This window comes from Eriocheir sinensis, chromosome 53, assembly GCF_024679095.1.
Source record: "Eriocheir sinensis breed Jianghai 21 chromosome 53, ASM2467909v1, whole genome shotgun sequence".
Lineage (NCBI taxonomy): Eukaryota > Metazoa > Arthropoda > Malacostraca > Decapoda > Varunidae > Eriocheir > Eriocheir sinensis.
Genome location: NC_066561.1, coordinates 8,296,330 through 8,318,215, shown reverse-complemented (window position 1 = coordinate 8,318,215; position 21,886 = coordinate 8,296,330). Strand labels below are relative to the sequence as shown.

At 41.5% G+C, this 21,886-nt stretch overlaps 2 protein-coding genes across 10 annotated transcripts in view; both read right to left on the bottom strand.

Annotated features, from left to right (window-relative positions):
• The window catches only part of LOC126983309 (uncharacterized), a 60,617-nt gene extending 56,493 nt beyond the window's left edge, over nt 1–4,124 (bottom strand). Inside the window, exon 1 of one of the 5 annotated variants that reach the window (XM_050835985.1) lies at nt 4,065–4,124. The gene's annotated coding sequence lies outside the window, so the exon portion shown is untranslated. Of the gene's footprint in view, nt 1–3,626; nt 3,646–3,909; nt 3,929–4,029 lie in introns of those variants that run through there. The other 4 variants (XM_050835989.1, XM_050835986.1, XM_050835987.1 and 1 more) reach the window with 4 other exon arrangements.
• A 9,531-nt stretch (nt 4,125–13,655) lies between these two features.
• LOC126983306 (PEST proteolytic signal-containing nuclear protein-like) lies at nt 13,656–20,279 on the bottom strand. Of its 5 annotated transcripts, none has more exons than XM_050835980.1 (4): nt 20,148–20,279; nt 17,302–17,489; nt 17,001–17,149; nt 13,656–16,654 (listed from the first exon to the last, which is right to left on the bottom strand). In XM_050835980.1, exons 1-4 carry the CDS (start codon nt 20,149–20,151, stop codon nt 16,519–16,521), a joined length of 477 nt encoding a protein of 158 aa, XP_050691937.1. In that variant the 5' UTR covers nt 20,152–20,279; the 3' UTR covers nt 13,656–16,518. The 5 variants fall into 5 exon arrangements, with proteins under 5 accessions (XP_050691937.1, XP_050691935.1, XP_050691934.1 ...); XM_050835978.1 differs by having other exon boundaries at nt 20,136–20,241; XM_050835977.1 differs by having other exon boundaries at nt 17,302–17,502; nt 19,787–20,216.
• Nucleotides 20,280–21,886: the final 1,607 nt, after the last annotated feature.

The window sequence follows — 21,886 nt, the reverse complement described above, 5'->3', positions numbered from 1 at the left end:
TCTGATATGTTAAAGTGATATTGTATTTGTCTGTGGTAGGCTAGACTGCAGTAGATTTGTTGATTGAAGTTTGCTTTCCAATGTATAAAAAAAGAAACACGTGGTAGCTAATCTTGGAATTCATGTCAAAATACTCCTTTCCATTACTTTGATATGGTAAAGTGATATTGTATTTGTCTGTGATAGGCTAGACTGCAGTAGATTTGTTAATTGACGTTTGCTTTCCAATGTATAAAAAAAAGAAACACGAGGTAGCTAGACTTGGAATTCATGTCAAAATACTCTTTCCCATTACTTTGATATGTTAAAGTGATATTGTATTTGTCTGTGGTAGGCTAGACTGCAGTAGATTTGTTAATTGACGTTTGCTTTCTAATGTATAAAACAAAATGCACTCGGTAGCTAGGCTTGGAATTTATGTCGCAATACTCTTCATCACTACGCTAAAAGGTTAAACTGGTATTGTGTTTTGTCTGTGATATGCGTGACTGCAGCAGATTTGTTGCTTTATGTATAAGACTGCTGATTTGCTTCCTAATGTATATATGATAACAACACATTTGGTAGCTAGGCTTGGAATTCATGTTGCAATACTCTTCTCCAATACTCTGATAGGTTAAAGGGGTTTGTGAATTGATTGTGATAGGCTAGACAGCGGGAGGTTTGTTTCTTTACGTATACAAAAGCAGCATGTTCATAAAATTTGGTACTTGGTTTCATTTCGTATCGCGTTTCTCACATGTTGTTTCCTCTAAGCATAACAGATTTGTTTCTTCGCGTATGCAAAGACTTCCTACGCATTTGGTTGTTTGACTTTCATTTCACATCGCGTTCCTCACTGTAGTCTAGTGTGATCAAACCTTACGTTGCGCCTATGTTAAGTTGTACATGTTTCCTTTCTTTGACTATAAAACAAAACAAAAACACTAATTTGATTTGGCCTGCACGCTGACTCATCCAGGTGACCCCGGCTATTCTGCCACTCACTTAGCAACATTTCGACGACGCTCGCTTGTAAAATATCCAACAAATAGAAAAGGCAGACTGGGGCATGTATCCCACAATCACTAAATTCGATACCCTGGATAGAGTGAAGGGCAGGAAGGGGGTAGGTGCAAGGTTGAGTTTAAAATGGTTATATAAAAGAAATTCGCAGACACCACGAAATGAAGACAAACGGGATTAAGTTAGTGGAATACAATATAGGAAAAGAAAAAAGAAAGTCGGTAAAGGTAAATGGATTATATAAACCAACAGCAACAACACAATGAGATAGAGAAAAAAAATGGCATTGAGGTACAAAATAATAGGAAAAAATAGTCAATAGGCAGGGCAGATATAAATACTGTGGGCAGGGTAAAGTTGCATGGAAAGTGGGCGTTGATAGGCAAAAAGTCGACTTGAGAAGGAAAAAAAGTAACAAACTTCAACGCAACGGGAACTTATAAATGGAAACAGCATGAAATAAACAGCAAACGCAGTACTAAATGCAGCCTGGATAGTAAGAGCAGGCTTGAGCGGGCAAAAAGTTGACCTGCTGGAAGAGACACGTAACATTAGCCCTCATTCCAAAAGGAGTTTAGAGATTGAACTTACTAAACATAACTAACAGCTAGGCTAAGAAACGTAGCCTAAGATTCCAACAGGAGTTTAGAAAAGGAAAACAAGTGAGGATAATTAACATAGCATAACGAACGTAGCCTAGGATTCCAACAAGAGTTTAGAAAATGAAACCAAGTCAGGATAATCAACATAGGATAACAAACGGAGCCTAGGATTCCAACAAGAGTTTAGAAAATGAAACCAAGTCAGGATAATCAACATAGGATAACAAACGGAGCCTAGGATTCCAACAAGAGTTTAGAAAATAAAAACCAAGTCAGGATAATCAACATAGGATAACAAACGGAGCCTAGGATTCCAACAAGAGTTTAGAAAATGAAACCAAGTCAGGATAATCAACATAGGATAACAAACGGAGCCTAGGATTCCAACAAGAGTTTAGAAAATGAAACCAAGTCAGGATAATCAACATAGGATAACAAACGGAGCCTAGGATTCCAACAGGGTCTAGAGAAGGAAATCAACTCAATAACTAAGATAGGATAATAAATGTGGGGTAGGATTCGAACAGGAGTATGAAAAAGGGATAACAAACGTCGCATAGGTTTCTAACAGGTGTCAAATATGAAACCAAATGAGGATAACTAACAGAGAGGAAAACAACGTAGCCTAGGCATATAATAGGAGCCTAGTAAAAAAAAACATCTAAAAGCAATTAAGAGATAGGAAAGCAAACGTATCCTAGGCTGACATGTCTCCAAAATTTAACCCACTGAGGATAACTAACTGATAGGATAACAACCGTAGCCTAGAGTTCAAATAGGAGTCTGGTAAAGGATGAAAATTAGCCAGAAGGTGACCTGGAAAATATATACATCGCAATTTCATTCCAAAAAGATCTTAGAAATGAAAACGAACATTGTAACTACCAGACAGGATAACAACTCTAGCCTAGGATTCAAAATAGGAGTCTGGCAAAGGATGAAAACTAGCCAGAAGGTGACCTGGAAAAAGTATACAACGCAGTTTCATTCCCAACAGAGCTTAGAAATTAAAACCAACACAGTGTAACTACCAGACAGGATAACAACTCTAGCCTAGGATTCAAATTTGGAGTCTGGCAAAGGATGAAAACTAGCAAGAAGGTGACCTGGAAAATATATACATTTCAATTTCATTCCAAAAAGATCTTAGAAATGAAAACGAACACTGTAACTACCAGACAGGATAACAACTCTAGCCTAGGATTCAAAATAGGAGAATGTAAATTACCCAGAAGGTGACCTGGAAAATATATACATCGCAATTTCATTCCAAAAAGATCTTAGAAATGAAAACCAACACTGTAACTACCAGACAGGATAACAACTCTAGCCTAGGATTCAAAATAGGAGTCTGGCAAAGGATGAAAACTAGCCAGAAGGTGACCTGGAAAATACATACATCGCAATTTCATTCTCAGATCTTAGAAATGAAAACCAACACAGTGTATCTACCAGACAGGATAACACCTCTAGCCTAGGATTCAAATTGGAGTCTAGCAAAGAATGAAAAAAATGAAAACTAGCCAATAGGTGACCTGGAAAAAGTATACATCGCAATTTCATTCCAAAAAGATCTTAGAAATGAAAACCAACACTGTAACTACCAGACAGGATAACAACTCTAGCCTAGGATTCAAATTTGGAGTCTAGCAAAGGATGAAAAAACTTAAAACTAGCCAATAGGTGACCTGGAAAAAGTATACATTGCAATCTCATTCTCAGAAGATCTTAGAAATGAAAACCAACACAGTGTATCTACCAGACAGGATAACAACTCTAGCGTAGGATTCAAATTTGAGTCTAGCAAAGAATGTAAACTAGCCAGAAGGTGACCTGGAAAATAAATACATTGCAATCTCATTCTCAAAAAAGCTTAGAAATGAAAACGAACACGGTAACTAGCAGCTAGGATAACAATCGTAGCCAAGGATTTGAACTAGCCAGAAGAAGGTTGGAGAAGGTTGAAACTCAGTGTAGCCAACGTTCGTAGACTCCTATAACCACTCCTGCGGGTCTTACACAGTTGCCAGTTGATGTAGCAAGAAGAAGTCCTGGGTAGTCTTGCAACGCAGCCCGCACCTCCCCACACTCCCTCACACACCTGCTCCTCCTCCTCCACACCTTACACAACTTCGCTAATCCTCCACATGTGCTAAATACTCCACCGGTACACACACGAACGTATTTAGCGGGTCCAAAGGTGCAGTTCCGAGGCCCCAGAGCACTGTCGTAATCTCAACAATGGCAGACTTCACAACTTCCTCTCAGAATTACATAGGAGCGCCCACTTCCACTTTCCCACCTGCTCCACCGTCCAAGCCTCCACCTACCACCTCTAGCACTCCACTATTCCACAACACGCCACACTCGCACTCAGTTCACTGTTTCTCGGGGTAGGGGAGACCTGGGTTAGGACTTTCACCATACAGAGATTGAGGAGCGGAGGATAACACTCACTATCGCCACCACACCTTCACCATCACTACCTGTAGCCACCCGCCCAGGTAGACACACGCGCTGCCAGACGCTGACTCAACCACCACCACCACCAGTACCACCACCTGACCTCTCTCCACCTTCATCCTCTTGCATATATGCCTTTCGATCTTGCTTATCCGTTTCACGCCACTAGTTTGGGGTTCTTGAAGGCGTGTTTGTGAGGGAGGGAAGAGAATTGAAGTTAGTGGACAGTTTTGCGATGCTGTTCACCTGTGCTGCCGGGGAGTTGGGAAATGGTGTCATACGAAACTGATACAGCTCTCGAAAGTTTGGAAGCGGCGGGGAGGAGGAGTTTGCACACACACACACACACACACACACACACACACTCCATTCCATAGCAGTTTATGTATATTTAAGTAAAGAAAAGTTATGTCAAATGATGATGATGGTAACAACAACAAAAACAACGACAGTAGTAGTAGCAGTAGTAGTAGTAGTAGTAGTAGTAGTAGTAGTAGTAGGGATAGTAGTAGTAGGAGTAGTAGTAGTAGTAGGGGTAGTAGTAGTAGTAGTAGTAGTAGTAGCATTTCGCCATACTACACTTGTAAACCTTCATATATTTTTTTCAGTTCTCTCTCTTCTCCACACCCCGTTCTTGCTGTTATTCCTGCTCCTGTTATTGTTATTCCTGCCGCACTGCATTCACCTCCCTCCTCCACGTCCGGCTATTCATTTAAGGCAAGACGTAGTACATAAAATTCACAAGGCACACGGAAGGACATTGCAAAACAGTGAGGGAGTTTCTCAAGCACTTCCTCAGTATTCACAGCACACAGAACACTACTTAAACACACACAGATTGCAAGAATACAGCCTCATTAGCCTGGGCCAAGGAATACATCAAGGAGTTTCTTAAGAGCTAAATTATTAACTTACACCCGGAATTACACAAATAGCCTATACACCTTGATTTGCTTGAGGTGAGGGATAAAATAGAATAACAATAGCAACAACTGAATATATAAATAAACATCAAGGGCGTATCTCAAAGGCCGCCAGTATTTCAGGACAGATTTAAATAATTGTCAACTCTAAAAAATACGGCAATACTCATTTAGTATCTTCAAACCATCAATATTTCTTTCCCATAATGCAAATTCAAGTCAAACAAGGGATCACAAAGATATACCCCGATTAAGATGATCACCAACACTAATCACACGGCAAGACTCCATTTAGTATTTTCAAACCCTCAAAATTATTTCCCATAATGCAAATTCAAGTCAAACAAGTGATCACAAAGATATACCCCGATTAAGATGATCACCAACACTAATCACACGGCAAGACTCCATTTAATATCTTCAAACCTTCAATATTTGCCTCCCATAAAGCAAATCCACGTCAAACAAGCGATCACGGAGATATACCCCGATTAAGATGATGACCAACACTAAGCTCACTGCAAGACTTCATTTTATACCTTCAAACCCTCAATATTTGCCTCCCATAAAGCAAATCCACGTCAAACAAGCGATCACGGAGATACACGCGGATTAATTAAGACTTCATAAACAATCGAGGGAGGAAAACCAACACCCTGACTGACTGAGACACGGCAAATAAACATAAAGAGAAAGCGAGACAAGCGGCGGGTAAAGAGATCGATGTTTATTATACTCGGCCTTCCGTGTCCTGTGTAAAGAGCTCCCTGATAAGCCGGACAAAGGGAGCTAAGGTAAATAGGGAGGAAGAGAGGAAGGGACAGCGGGAGGGAAAGTGGTAGGGTGAGAAAGGAGGGAAAGGAAGGGAGGTATGGAGAAAGGGAGAAGGCGGAAAAGGAAGGGGAGAGGGAAAGGAAGGAATGAAGGGAATGGAAAGGAAGGGAAGGACGGGGAAAGGGAGGGAGAGTGAGAAGGAAAGCAAGGAAAGGAAGGAGAAAAAAGGGAGAGGAAGGGAATTGTGAGGAAAAGGGGAAAAGGAGAGGAAGGAAGGGAAAGGGAGGAAACGAAGGAAAGGGGAGATAGAGAAAGGGCAAAGGAAAGAGGGAAAGAAAGGAGGTAAAAAAAGAAAGGAAGCGGAAAAGAAGGAAAAGGAAAGGAAGGAAGGAAACAAGGGAGGAAAAGCAAAGAAAGAAGGAAGAGAGAGGAAGGGAAGGAAAAAGAGGGAGGGAGTGGGAAGGAAAGCAAATAAAGGAAGATAAAAAGGAGAAAAGAGGAAGGGAAGAGAAAGGAAAGAAAGGAAGGAAGAAGGGAGGGAAAGAAAAGAGAAAAAGAAGAGAAAAAATGAGAAAGAAAGAGAAGTAGCGAATATGAGGGAAAGCAAGTAAAGGAGGGAAAAATGGAGGTGAAGGAAAGGAAGGAAGGGAGGAAAGGAAGATCAGGGAGGGCGGTCGGCTTTCAAGAGTGAGGTATTGGAGGGAGATCAAAGGAAAGAGAAGTAAAGGGTTTAAATAGACCACATAATGAGGGAACTGTGTGTGTGTGTGTGTGTGTGTGTGTGTGTGTGTGTGTTTTCCTATCTATTTCATCCCTTTTTCTCCTTTGTCTTTTTTCTATTGTCTCCTCTTTTATTCTGTTTCCCTATCAGTTCCTTTCCTTTTTTTCTCTTTTGTCGTTTTTTTTCTATTACCTCCTCGATTATTCTGTTTTCCTTTAATGTTCTTTCTTTTATCTCCTTTGTATTTATTTATATTTCTTCTATTATATCCTCGTAGCATTCTTGTGGCGTTACCTATGTCTATTTATCTACTTTCATCCTTTTTTTCTCTCGTCATTTTTTTCTACTTATCTCCCAATCGCTCTTTCTGTCTCCCTATAGCATTCTTGTGACGTCAGCTTTGTCTCTACCTACTTTTTTTTTCTTCCGTCAGACCGTCACTAGTTCGCTGGTTTGATCCGGTCCGGAGTGCGTCAGGGCCCGGAGCAAGGCCCAGGCAGGCACAGGCAAGCAACCAACCGCCTCTCATGCTTACCCCGGCCAGGGCGTGACTGCAATGCCAATAAGATCAGAAGTTATACATGCGGGCAAGAAAACCTCGGTTCCATTGTGCCTTGCTCTCTTCCTTCCTTCCTTCTTCCTGACAAGCTAAAAAACACAACTCCTATTTCTCGCTCTTTTCATTTCTTTCTGTCAGGTTAGAAGGTCATCCTCTTTTGTTTTCTTCCTGCTAAGCTAAAAAACACAACTCCGATCTCTTGCTGTCTTTCTTTCTTCCTGGCAAGCTAAAAACCCAACTCCTATCTCTTGCTCTCTTTCTTTTCTTCCTGGCAAGCTAAAAACCCAACTCCCATCTCTTCCTCTCTTTCTCTCTTCCTGCCGAGCTAGAAAACACAACTCCAATCTCTTGCTCTCTTTCTTTCTTCCTGCCAAGCTAGAAAACACAACTCCGATCTCTTGCTCTCTTTCTTTCTTCCTGCCAAGCTAGAAAACACAACTCCGATCTCTTGCTCTCTTTCTTTCTTCCTGCCAAGCTAGAAAACACAACTCCAATCTCTTGCTCTCTTTCTTTCTTCCTGCCAAACTAGAAAACACAACTCGTATCTCTTGCTCTCTTTCTTTCTTCCTGCCAAACTAGAAAACCCAACTCCAATCTCTTGCTCTCTTTCTTTCTTCCTGCCAAGCTAGAAAACACAACTCCAATCTCTTGCTCTCTTTCTTTCTTCCTGCCGAGCTAGAAAACACAACCCCTGTGTCTCGTTTTCTTCCTTATTGTCTGCCTTAGAAAGTAAAATTAAGGCTTGCTGGTTTAATTTCTTCCTTCCTGTTTATAGAAAGTACATGTGTATATAAGTTTCCTCCTTTGCCATCCTGCTTTCATTCTTCATTCCTGTTTTGAGAGAGCATATCAGTGTTTTCCTTTCTTCATTCATTCCTTCATTCCTGCCTTGAGAAAGTAAAATAGTCTTCCTTCATTCCTGCCTTCAGAGAGTAAACTCCTTCCTTCCTTCCTACCTAAAGAAACTAAGCAGGTGTCTTCCTATTTATTTTCCTTCATTTATTCATTCATTCCTGCCTTGAGAGAGTAAATTGGCTTGTCTACCTTGCTTTATCCCTTCCTTAATTCATTCCACCCTTCAGAGAGTAAACTCCTTCCTTCCTTCCTACCTAATGAAACTAAACAGGTGTCTTCCTATTTATTTTCCTTCATTTATTCATTCATTCCTGCCTTGAGAGAGTAAATTGGCTTGTCTACCTTGCTTTATCCCTTCCTCCATTCCACCCTTCAGAGAGTAAACTCCTTCCTTCCTTCCTACCTAAAGAAACTAAGCAGGTGTCGTCCTATTTATTTTCCTTCATTTATTCATTCATTCCTGCCTTGAGTGAGTAAATTGGCTTGTCTTTCTTGCTTTATCCCTTCCTTAATTCATTCCACCCTTCAGAGAGTAAACTCCTTCCTTCCTTCCTACCTAAAGAAACTAAACAGGTGTCTTCCTATTTATTTTCCTTCATTTATTCATTCATTTCTGCCTTGAGAGAGTAAATTGGTTTGTCTACCTTGCTTTATCCCTTCCTTCATTCATTCCACCCTTCAGAGAGTAAACTCCTTCCTTCCTTCCTACCTAAAGAAACTAAGCAGGTGTCGTCCTATTTATTTTCCTTCATTTATTCATTCATTCCTGCCTTGAGAGAGTAAATTGGCTTGTCTACCTTGCTTTATCCCTTCCTTCATTCCACCCTTCAGAGAGTAAACTCCTTCCTTCCTTCCTACCTAAAGAAACTAAGCAGGTGTCGTCCTATTTATTTTCCTTCATTTATTCATTCATTCCTGCCTTGAGTGAGTAAATTGGCTTGTCTACCTTGCTTTATCCCTTCCTTAATTCATTCCACCCTTCAGAGAGTAAACTCCTTCCTTAATTCCTTCCTACCTAATGAAACTAAACAGGTGTCGTCCTATTTATTTTCCTTCATTTATTCATTCATTCCTGCCTTGAGAGAGTAAATTGGCTTGTCTACCTTGCTTTATCCCTTCCTTCATTCCACCCTTCAGAGAGTAAACTCCTTCCTTCCTTCCTACCTAAAGAAACTAAGCAGGCGTCGTCCTATTTATTTTCCTTCTTTTATTCATTCACTACTGCCTTGAGAGCGTTAACTGGCATGTCTTCCTACCTTGACTCCCTCACTCCCGACAAATTTATTCCTCCATTCCTTCTTGTTTGTTTGCATTTAATAACTTCGTCTTCACAGCCAGACAAGCATGCAAGAAAACCCGGTCGCCTTTCTTCCTGTCTTCTGAAGGTAAACCGCTGTGCCCGAATCCTTTTTTTTCTTATTATTATTATATTGCTTGAGGCTTCGGATGGCAGGCACTTCCCTTCTCCTTTTCTTTGTTGATGTTTTCCTGTGGCTATTATAAAGCATACAGTTCATTGCTTATGCGTCTTCATCCTTTCCTTCCTTGTTCCACTTATTCAGAGAGAGAGAGAGAGAGAGAGAGAGAGAGAGAGAGCACTACCGGTATTACTTTGTGTTCATGTGAATGTTGTACGCACAGGAAGTTTGCAAATGCGCATTCAGCCCATCCCTACACACACACACACACACACACACACACACTCACATACACACACACACACACACACACACACACACACACACACTCACATACACACACACACACACACACACACACGTACACACATACACACATACACGTCACGCATAGTACTCATCAGAATATAATAAAACAATGACTATTATGTACAGGAGCGGTGAGTAGCGGGCTTTTTTTTCACATTTGTTTCCTTTTTTATGCCCTTGAACTGACTCCTCTGCCGTAAACACACACACACACGCACACATGCAGCCCCAATGACGCAAATAAAGAGGGGGGTGGGAGGGGGAGGAACTGGGAGCATGCGTAACCCCCCCAACAGCTTCCTGCTCCCCTCCCCTTGGCCCAGGTAACTCCAGGTAGGCTCCACCCTCATTAGGACCTCTAGGCGTCATTAAGACCAGATCAACATGCATGCCACAGCGGTGTATGAATATGCCACCCCATGCATCCCTTTGTTAAAAGTTTGTTTGGTATTTGAATGTTGTGTAGGCAATGCCCTCTGACTGCCCTCTCTCCTTCACACACACACACACACACACACACACATACACACTAACTAACTAACTAACTAACTAACTAACTAACTTGGTAACTCGAGAAATTCTGGTATATAAAATGTTTCCCGACAGTGATCACACACACTAACTAACTAACTAACTTGGTAACTCGAGAAATTCTGGTATAAAAAATGTTTCCCGACAGTGATCACACACACACACACACACGAAAAGGCGGAGGCGGGAAAGGATGCAGGAAGGTGAAGTGACGTTAACGTTAATAAGTGGCAGAGGAATCAAGGAAGCTATCAACCCAGCCTTCAATTCCGTCTACCTGGATAACTACAAACGCCTACCTGTGTTTATACCTCCGTCATGACCACCACAAGGAGGAGGAGGAGGTATCAGGTGACGAGTGGAGGGGTAGAGTTGGGGGTTGGTCACTGCAAGCAAGGGGTAGGGTCACTGCACACTATCTCTACGTAAATCCAGAAAGTGTTGACATATATAAACGTACACAGCCTCAGGAAGGTTACACACTCTCGTAATGGTGTTTTGACTTGGAAGATGAAATACGTAGGAGAAGAAAGAAAAGCAAATTGGTTACATCAAGAAAATACAACGCAGTGATAGGAAACGGAGATAGATAGATAGATGGATAGATAGACAGATAAACAGACAGATAGATAGATAGGTAGAGAATAAATAACAGTAGGAGACCGAACCCGGGCTATACAATAAACATGACAGATAAAAGAAGAGCGGAGAATTGAATAAATATATGTAATCAAACAAACACTCAAAGAAAGAAAGAAAGAAAGAAGAACCAAACAAATCAATTAAAGTTTCAAATACCAAAATACCAAAACCATTATTATCTAAAACAAAAAGACTGTTAGTGGTAAAACGAAGAATTTAAGAAAAGAAGTTTAGTAAACTGAATAAAAACAAAACTAAAAGGAGGACAGCGGGAAAAAAATATGAGTAGGCTATTGTAAAGAAGAAAAATAATGTAAAAGAGTATATTAAGTTGAAAGGAAGAGTATGAAGAGTAAGGGAAGAAGTGAAAGATCGGAGACAACTATAAAGGAAAGCAAGATTAAGAGTAAGAGGAAAAGTACAGAAAAGTTCAGTTAAATTAATATAAAACTCAGAGGAAAACAAGATCGAGAGGGGAAAGAGAAAGACGAGAGGAAAACAAGAGTATTAGAAGAAGAAAGAATGAACGATGAGAAATTACCGAAAATGTTTAGTTAAATTACTCAAAACTCAGAAGAAAACAAGATCAAGAGGAGAAAAAGAGAAAACTAAGAGGAAAACAAGAGTATTAGAGGAAAAACGAGTAAACAAAGAGCAAAATACTGAGAGGAAATTATATACGTTTTTCGTCATGGAGCCTCAACAAACATGCCCCTCCCCTTCTCTTGCAGCCTCCTTCACTGTACATTGAAAAGCTCGTCTTGGCATAATGTCACTTCACTGCCGGCATTGTGAGGGAAGAGGAAGCGGGGAAGGACTCGATTCGATATTCGTGCAGGAAATGGCAAATTACAATGATTAGAAGAGTTGCAACATTTTCTGAATCAAGCTAGCTGCCTAACCTCTCTCTTCCTTTCTCTCTCTCTCTCTAGGATAACAATTTCGCCTTATTTTTTAGTCAAAGAATGGTCTTATATACCAAAAACCACGCACACAAGTTTATAATTCTAAGATTTCTTCCTCCCCTTTAATAATGACTGTGCGAATGTTTCAAAATACAGACTTCTATCATAAGTAGGTATACGCCTTTACTATGAATGCAAGGAAACAAAATAATATGACAGTATGGTCCAACACATGACTTTGGTTTATCCTTCAATAATTTAATTCATTTCAGACCAAGCAAACCGCGGTAGCCTAGCCTGCCTTTCCTCACTCCCCCCCTCCCTCCCCCCCGGCCCCAAATGAGCATAAATAAATGAATGAATAAATAAGTAAATAGGTAAATAGTTTCAAGGGCAAAGGGAAAGTATCAGGGACCTCGTTATAATAATGTGGTTAATTATACGGTACGTTTAATTACCACAAGAAATACCTCCCGTGATAGTTAAATTGTCACATAACTAATAATAATAATAATAATAATAATAATAATAATAATAATAATAATAATAATGATATAATAGCCTAATAACGAAAAATTAAAAGGTCCTATGGCTATAATATGAGAAAAAGAGCACAATGACCTACAACAATAAGTATAAATGTATATAACAACTAAATATATAAATAAATAAACACATGAAATGGAGAACAACAGGAAATCTCGCCCCGCTTCACGACGCAGAGCAACCAACCCTTCCAAGCAACCAACCCTTCCAAGCAACCAACCCCTCCAAGCAACCAACCCCTCCAAGCAACCAACCCCTCCAAGCAACCAACCCCTTCAAGCAACCAACCCCTTCAAGCAACCAACCCCTCCAAGCAACCAACCCCTTCAAGCAACCAACCCCTTCTAGCAACCAACCCCTTCAAGCAACCAACCCCTTCAAGCAACCAACCCCTCCAAGCAACCAATCCCTTCAAGCAACCAACCCCTTCTAGCAACCAACCCCTTCAAGCAACCAACCTCTCCAAGCAACCAACCCCTTCAAGCAACCAACCCCTTCTAGCAACCAACCCCTCCAAGCAACCAACCCTTCCAAGCAACCAACCCCTTCAAGCAACTAACCCCTTCAAGCAATCAAGCCCTTCAAGCAATTAACCTACCCCCTTCAAGCGACCAACCCCTTCTAGCTACAACCAATGCCCAGTAGCAACAATAGAAGGAACTTTCCACCCCCAAAAAGCACTCCTCCTATCGACCAAGTTGTGCCTCTGAGAACACATATTGTGGTTTGCCTCATGCAGTTTGGACATGCTCGCAGGCACCACACTAAAACGCATTATATAGCATACTGCGATCTTGCCCGATATTACATTCCGACGCATGCCCCCGCTGGCTGCTATACATGATGGATTTTGACTTCTATTTCTGGGGCACCATTCCTTGTTTATGTGGTGAATGGTGAAGGCTTTAATATTAGACGAAGCAATATCATTTTCTGTACTGGTAGGTTGTATGTAATTAGCTACATTAGATATATTTTCTGAGATCTTATTTCTTGCTTTTGTGGTGAATGGTGAAGTTAGTGAATAATAAGTGAAAGAACATTAATTTTGTACTGAAAGAGCACATATGTTACAATCAACTCATTACATAGTATATGAAAACCAGCCTAGTAGAAAAATTTGTCTTAACCTCCAACAAAATACTGCACCTTTTAGCTGTCAGTTGTCCATGTGAGAGCAGGCCCTGGATAGTTCTCTCATCTGAGCACAGTCCTGTAAGCTGCTGCCCTCCATTCTTCCTGAGAATAAGTTTAGCGAGTAATTTTCTCCCACTCCCAAGCACACACAGGCAAGCCTTGCAAGACACTCCTCTGGCCATGTTGTCTTCACACCACTCATGAGTAATACATAACTGAGTCAACTTGTAGGTGACCCATCACTCAAAGGTATAAATAAAATAACTTTTAACAAATCTTGGGAAATTTTATTTGTTGAAAGAAGAGGTTTGGTATGGCATCGCAAGTGACTGAACGTTGTTGTTTGGAGTATAGACCACAGGACACAAGACGCAGGGCAGCACAGGCAGGATGCACTGCTTCCGTCACCTGAGTCATGAAGACCCCAAGGGGTCCTGGCGAAGCTGCGATGGTGCACCCTGCATTGGCCAGCTACTCTGTGCTGCTGTTACTGTGATCTAGTGCAGCTCATTTGTTTGGTAGTCTCTTGTTCCTTGGCAGCTGCTGTCTTTCATGGAATGGTACAGCAGAACAGCCATAAGAAAATACAGAAAATATGGGCACAATTATTAACACTAGTGCTATGACAGAAGAAAACTGAACAACAATGTTGTTCTGAATGAACACCAAACTTTTATATAAAAAAAAACCTATATCCTCATAACTCATGGGTGGGGCAATTTGATCAATCCTGCCAGGAGTGGCTTAGAATGGGAAAGGTAACTGCATGAGGGTTCACTCAGAGGGACCGCCGGGGTGAAGCAAATGCACCCCCTGGCGTATGCTCCCTGTTAGTTTGTAATAATGATACATGGACTTAGCAGATGCCTCAGATAGCCTACATCTGGCAGTTTAGTGAATCTTAATGAGAACAATAAGGATAAACATTCAAAGTCACCTTGAGAGGAATGGACTGTGGATGTTGGCAAAGAAGCCGAAACACCAGGAATACAGAGAGTAACTTCCCTTAAATAACATTCAGGTAAAAATACACAAAAAGCTCAGGTGGTGTCCTGAACAAATGCAACTTGCTCAAGAAAGTGGACAACCTGTATGTCAATTAAAATCTTGTACACCACTTCCACTTCAGATTTGGTCAAATAGAAACAATCAACAGTAATGGCAAATACTGAACAGAAAGAAACCTTGAAATACTGCATGGTTCTGTACAGTCGTAAAACCATCCATCAGACCGTAGAGATGAATGACAAATTACAAATGGATACATTGTAGAATGACCTCTCAACCACACATACTTCAAATTAAATTACACAGACAGACTAAATAAAATGAATAACAGCCACATATAGCAGAGACAAACAAAACTGAATGGCAAGAATATGTGGTATCATCCAACAGAGGACACTTCAGCTACAACACAACAAACCCAAACAATTTAGAAATACTGCTGCTGGGACATTTACAAGTGCCAGCAACACCAAGAGGGGCCAAGTGTCCGCCACCCTGCTCTGTGTGCTGCCGGCAAACACTGGCTGGGAGGGCACCTTTGAGGGATTAAATGAGACCTCTGAAGGATTACTTGTAACCAGCAATGAGGCACCCACAAAGTAGGCAAGAGGAATTAATGTTTGTATTACAATTTTAAACAATACTGAAGATTGATACCGTATGAGGGTTGTTGATGTCCTCTGCTTCCAATGCCTTTTTCTTTACTGCCAAACTAGACAGATGTATAGTCAAGGACTAATCTGTATTTATATTTTTTGATGTTACTGTAATGAATTGTAATATAACTTTTGAACCTTACCTTTCTGGCCTTCCCTTAATCAAGACATCATTCACACCTACAAGGATTCCTGTGGATGCCTCATGTTTGTGTCTATAGCTGGACATCCTCAAAATGTGTAGTTATAAACATAGCCAAATGCATTGTGAGTGCAAAAGTCTTAAGAACACCCTACATATTTTATACACATATTACAGTTTCGATATCAATGTCACAATGGCTCATTCTGGGTGATAGCAGAAAATGCATCTATGTAGAACATTATACAGAATTTCTAAATGAAGCAGACAAATGCTATGTATTACTCAGCCATGCTGCCCCCAGATGGATGGCAAGCCAGTCAGCCATCATCCTTCGCTACGGCAAGGGAATGACTGACAGGCAATAAATTCTGCAGTGATGCAGCTGCTGAGGGTACGCAGAGACCCTCAGTAGGATGAGGTTGTTAGATACACAAACTGCACTATCACACAGAATAGTAATAATGATAAAAGTCATTCATCACATAAACTGCTGAAATCTTCACTTACTCGTTGCTCTGCTTCTAAAGTATCCATACAGGTCGACACAATACTCCTTTATAAGATGTTGAAGATGTAGTCTCAAGTTTTCCTTGGCTTGCATGCATGATAAAATCTAAAACCTGAATCCTAATCACTGGTATATGTCCTGAAGTACACAGGCAAATTATAAAAGTCGGCAATCCCTCACTCCTTCTAGACACATACCACTGCCTATGGTCGAGTTTAATAGAGTTAATCCCTGTCAGTAACATCCACAAGTTCGCTCAAAGAAATATGAAGTACATGCCTGAAACAGTTGAAACTGAAATACTCTATGCACACCACAGTACTTGCGAGAAGCTGAAATAAACACCGGTGTTTCCCGTGTGTCCTGCCTCAGTACATAGTAGTGAGGGGAGCACTACACTGCTGGCCACACCAGTGTGTCCCTGTCTGAGGAAAGCACTACTCCTTGCTTGGCAAACACAGCCCATTCTAACACAACCAAACTCTCCCGGTGCAGAGCCAAAACCACCATGCATGCACCACACACACATACAAGCAAATGTTTACACACACACACACACACTCAAACCCCCGAGATGTCAACCAGTGCTGTGAGTCAGCTACAACCCCGAGCCTGGAGCTTTATGCTACAATTTATACACACAACTGATGATGACAGGCTGCACTACTACACCTTAAGGCCTAAAGGAGGGATGTCCAAATAACCAACAAGTCTCCAGCCTAGCACAGGCCAGCCTAGGCCAGGCACACTCCTGCCCTGCTACAGGCCAAGTGAGGTGCAGGGCTTCAGCCAGCAGTGGCTGTCACCTTGCCTACACGCTGTCTGGCACTACTTTGTTAGTTTTGTCCTGCACCTCCTTAAGTTGCTTTTCGTAGATCTTTTTTGAGTCACAGAAGCCCATCCTAGTCTTGCCAAAACTGTTAGGGCCAGCTGAGGTTGGGGTGTCCCTGGGGGGAAGACAGTGTCATTAGACATCATCATGAAATACATGTGACAGTAAGGCATTACTTATCGTTAGTTCAGTTGAGGTACATTGAGGACTGGTCTGTAAGATAAAGGATGGGAGCAAGTGGCATTGTGCTTTATGAGGTATGATTTATAATGTGCACTTTTTTCTTCAACTTTTAAACTTCTGTCTGTCCTCTGTTTTGTGGCAGAATTGTTGAGGTTAGGGATTCATTGGTGGTGTGAGATGAATATCCTTGACATCACTGTCCCTACAATTATGAATTTGATTTTGCATTCACTGCTTCTTGACTGCTGTTGTTATATCAGTGTAACAGTTTGACTCACCTCCCAATGTTCTTCATCCTCATCTTTGCCTCAGGTGGCATCTCCTCTTCTTCATCTTCATCGTCCTCATCTCCAGTGCTGAACACTGCTGCTGCTGCACCCACCTTGGGCTTCAGGATGGAGGCACCACCAGCTGCCTGTGCAGCTGCCTGTGGACAGAGGGATATATAATAACATGAACTGTAAGATTCATTCATTCTATTATCTTTGGAAACATTAAAAGAAATGAATACATACTGTTGTGTCATTATGACATGAGAAACAACACTGTACCACTGTGCTGTAGAAGGCAAGAACCCACCTGTGACTGGCCCAGCTTGATGGAGATGCCACCAATTGGCTTCTTGACAGGGAGGCCACTTTTGCCCTGAGGTTTGCTGCTCAGCCCAAAACTAATCTTTTTCTTAGGCTCCTCCTCCCCCTCCCCTTCCCCCTCCTCCTCCACTGGCCGCTTGGGGGCAGGCAGCCTCTGGTCCTCCAGTGACGTCTCTGGAGATAAACACTGGCGAAGGTGAGATAAAGAAACCCGTGAGAAGAGGGTGGAAGCGAGCACATTAGACAGTGCAACATTAACCACCACCATCACCAGCTGCTGCCTCTGTGTCCTGCCTGGGGAGAGTTCAAGGCAGATACTGCAACACTGCAACACTAGCTGCCTTCTCTGTGACCCTTGACTGCCTGCTGTGTTCCCAAGGTGAGCACAGCAGACAGCATTACAACAATGGCCACTAATGGGCTTGTGGCAACCAACAGTCACATTCAAGAAATGTTTTCTACCTGTACTATGAGTCTGAAAATGATTTTTATCCTCTTAAAAGTCATGACTGACTAGTATCCTCTTGCAAAGTATGGAGCATAAAGGTTAAGTAAAGGTTTAGTCAAATATTTTATCCTTATTTTTCAGATGCACTGGGCTTATCACTTTTCTGGATCAATGAAGGAAAGGATCAGCAACATGGTATTAAAATCTAGTAATCTCTTTGTGATTAAGCCATTTAGGTAGTGACGTGGAGTATGGAGCAGAAAGGTATAGTAGTTAAGTACCTCATCCTAGTCAATATTTAAGGGGTGATGATGCAAGGCTGCACAAATATTAACATAGAACTAAAAACTCATTCAAGAAACAACTTAACCCGATAGCAGCGACAGGCCAAATTTATGGCTTCGCTGTGTACCAGCGACTGGCCAAATTTTTGCCATGATAGAAACCACAAAAAATAGATGATGCATAAACTGATCACAAATGCATTGATATCATATATATTATGAAATAGTTTGTGTGAGTGATGATTTTTTCTCATTTTTCTTGCTTAGAGGGGCCTTTAAGAAACATGATCCCCACAGCTACCGGGTTAATTACTGATACAGTGCATTAAATATAGAAACTCTCCCAGAGAAGTAATTTGTGAACTACGTATATTAGATTGCTTTAAGTTTATATAAATTATACTTGACATTTCATGGGTCTGATATACTGTAAGTGAAACTTTTGACCACTAATACACATAAGCCATGACCCATTACTTCAGGACACAAGGCAAGTGTGTCATCCATATCATCACACTTTACCTTCCCTAAATTTCCTTAGAATACCCATTGATTGACTAACATGAATGAGAGCAGGAATAACCGGGTGAGCTGTGAACCAACTGCCCTGGCCGGGATCGAGCCTGGCCAAACATGCTTGTAGCTAGCAATGTTAACCATCCCATCTGGATTTATGATCTGGATTTATGTTGCGCAGGGCAGCTGTACAGGTGCATCAGAGACAATGACTGAAAGATGTACTTATAACAACATCTGTTTTACCTAATGTCACAAGAAGGTAATACAGCAACATTAATAATGTAAATTAAACATGCAATGGACTCTAGCATGAATTCATAAACATTAGAAGACAACACCTGCATCCTTACATTAACTACTACTTCTCATTCAATAAGAATCTCTTGGACATCATCTAAATATGACCATCTTTACCCATTACAAACAATTCAAGTCACCTCCCATTACCTAACACAAAGTTCTATCAATATCTACTCTATCTAAGACTCTCGAGGGTGAATCTAGTGCACAACATACCATTCAAGTAAAAATCTAATATCTCCCGAAGAACAATGAACATGACATTATATCACTCAAAAGTAACTGTTAATGCCTTAAATAAACAAAAAACATCACTTAAATTCTGTGGAGACCTGTGCTGCATGGTGCCTGTTAGAACAAATGATGAACATTGTGCTGTACATCATTTCATAAAACTCCATAATTACATCCAAATCAAGATAGTTAACTTAAACACTATCACACCCATGAACTGTCACTCTGTTTACTTCAACCAACAGAACCTAAGGTCCACCGAACAGATAGTAACTAACTTATGGCTGCATAAATTGTAACCTATTGCCTTAAAATAGTACCTAACCTACTGCTACATAATCAATTGCTCGAGTCTAAGAAACAAGTATTTTGCAATGAAAACAGTTATCAGTGATGATAACATGTATGACAATAGGTGACAACTACCAAAGTGAGTTGGGTGTAATTCTGGAATAATCTTTGTAAACTAACATAACCCCACGTTAACTTGACAAAGGTACTGCAATAGTGAACATAATATCTGGACCAGCTGTGTGGTTTCCAAAACAGTAATTATTGCAACAAATTCATTCTAGCCCTATCATTGGTGTTTTCCAATAAAAAGCAGATATAACCCAGAAATGAATAGTCAGTGTCTGAAATTGACTAGCCAGGCCAGCCAAACAATATCCCTTTCCCTAACCTACCCATGGGGACCCAGGGGGCACAGAGGCATTAGTACTAGACATGACACCATCCCGCGGGGGCCATGGCCGGGGCTGGGGGTGAGGGGCCGTCCCTTGACGCTGCCAGCGGCCATGCCAGGTGACGCCCCACGCCGGCCACTCGGGGCCAGGTGACAGCCTGCAACACCGGGGCTGGCACACAAAGGCCGGGGTGCTCGATAACCCGGCCTGGGAACAACACGAGGTTTATTACAGGCCTCGGCTCCTGCCCTCAGCCCGCCACCACGCCCACTCGGCCCCTCACACGCCCTAGATCTCGGGAAATTTTACGGTAGACTCAATATCACAGGAATAAGCAAAGCCACACTACCTTCTCGCTTACTCATATTGCCTAAAAAGAACAGGCGAGGCTCATAAATTACAGACGACGCCGACGAGGCTCTGCGCGCGGCGGCCCAGGTATTGACAAACGTCCGAAACCTCGCGCTCCTCTCGGCGGACTACACCAATACAAAAAATATCAGTGAAAAAGCGTTTAATCCACATTTACACCACTTTCTTAGGCGTATTTTAAGCTGGAGATGTTAGTTCAAAAGAATATGGCTTGCTGGAAGGCTTAAAAAGTATCAACATGAAGCTTAAGGCAGGGAAAGGTCTCGATTACGATGTCCGAAACCTCTGATTCCTCTCCATGGACCTTAAAAACATAAATACTTAATAAATAAAGATTTCATCCACATTTTTACCACTTTTTACAATATTTAAGATTAAAGAAGCTGGTTTAAAGGAATTTCGCTTGCTGGTAGGCTTAGATAAGGTGCATATATCAAACTTAAGACTGGAAAAGGTTGCAGATACAGTGTCCGAAACCTCTGACTTCTCTTCTTGGACTAAAAAAAATCATAAAAATATTAACCAAAATAGCAACTTCTCCACATTTTGCGTCATTCTAAATCCCTTTTAAACTAGATAAATTAGTTAATGGGAGTATGACTTGCTGTGAGGCTTTAATAACATGAGCATATGAAGCTGAAGACAGGGCGAGGTCACGGTTGAAATGTATGAAGCACAAAATACCAGCAAAAATGTTTCACCCTCGGCCACTTGACTTGAAAGTTGAACCATTTCATTTATGCCTTGCTGGGTCACGTCTACGATTAAATACGGGCGCCTTTCCTATTTATCTCCCCCTCGCCATTGCCTATCTAATGGAGAATGGGGTGGAGGGTAGGAGGATAGCGCTGGCAGCCTTAACTCCCCGGGAAGGATACATGAAGGGGAGGATAATTTACTTGGGGAGGGGACGCGGGTTTTAATCTCCATCACGTGTGCATTTGAATAAGCCAACTTTCCCTATCATATTTCCCTTCCATGGGGTGCTATTGGGGAACAAGGAGGAGGGGCAATGGGGTTTCGCTGGCAGCCTCAACTCCCTGGGAAGAGTATACGTGAAAGGAAGGAGAATTTACACCGGGAGGGGAAATGAGGATTAGTCTGTTATGTATAGACTTAAATAAGACATCTTTACCCTATTATTTCTTCTCCCTATCCTCTCTTTGGGTTGCTAATGGGGAGTGAAAGGGAGAATTACTGACAGCCTATTTAGCTCAACTCCCTGGGAAGAGTATACGTGAAAGGAAGGAGAATTTACACCGGGAGGGGAAATGAGGATTAGTCTGTTATGTATAGACTTAAATAAGACATCTTTATCCTATTATTTCTCCTCCCTATCCTCTCTTTGGGTTGCTAATGGGGAGTGATTGGGAGAATTACCGACAGCCATATAACAGCTCAATTAACTCCCTGGGAAGAATATAAGTGAAAGGGAGAATAATTTACACAGGGAGGGAAAATAAGCATTAGTCTCTGCTACATGTACATCTAAATAAGACATCCTTATCCTGTTATTTCTCCTCTCTGGCTTATAATGGGGAGAGAGAGAGATGGCTGGGGCCGGTGTTTATATAAGGTTTCACTGGCAGCCTTAACTTACTAGGGAATGAATGAGAGGATAGGAAGAAGAGGAGACAAGTATTACTGGTCCCTGTTAGTAGTAGAAAGGGGAGAGGAAAATAGAGGAAAAAAATGTACTTCCAGCCATCTCCCTCATCTTCTGTAGGC

Excerpts from the sequence above, each read along its gene's own strand:
- LOC126983306 (XM_050835976.1), bottom strand. The coding sequence starts at position 17,583 with ATGGTGGTGGTTAATGTTGCACTGTCTAATGTGCTCGCTTCCACCCTC. Across the intron at positions 17,150-17,301 it reads TCAAGCTGGGCCAGTCACAG|GCAGCTGCACAGGCAGCTGG; the intron begins GTGGGTTCTTGC and ends CTCTGTCCACAG. Across the intron at positions 16,655-17,000 it reads AGGATGAAGAACATTGGGAG|GGACACCCCAACCTCAGCTG; the intron begins GTGAGTCAAACT and ends TCTTCCCCCCAG.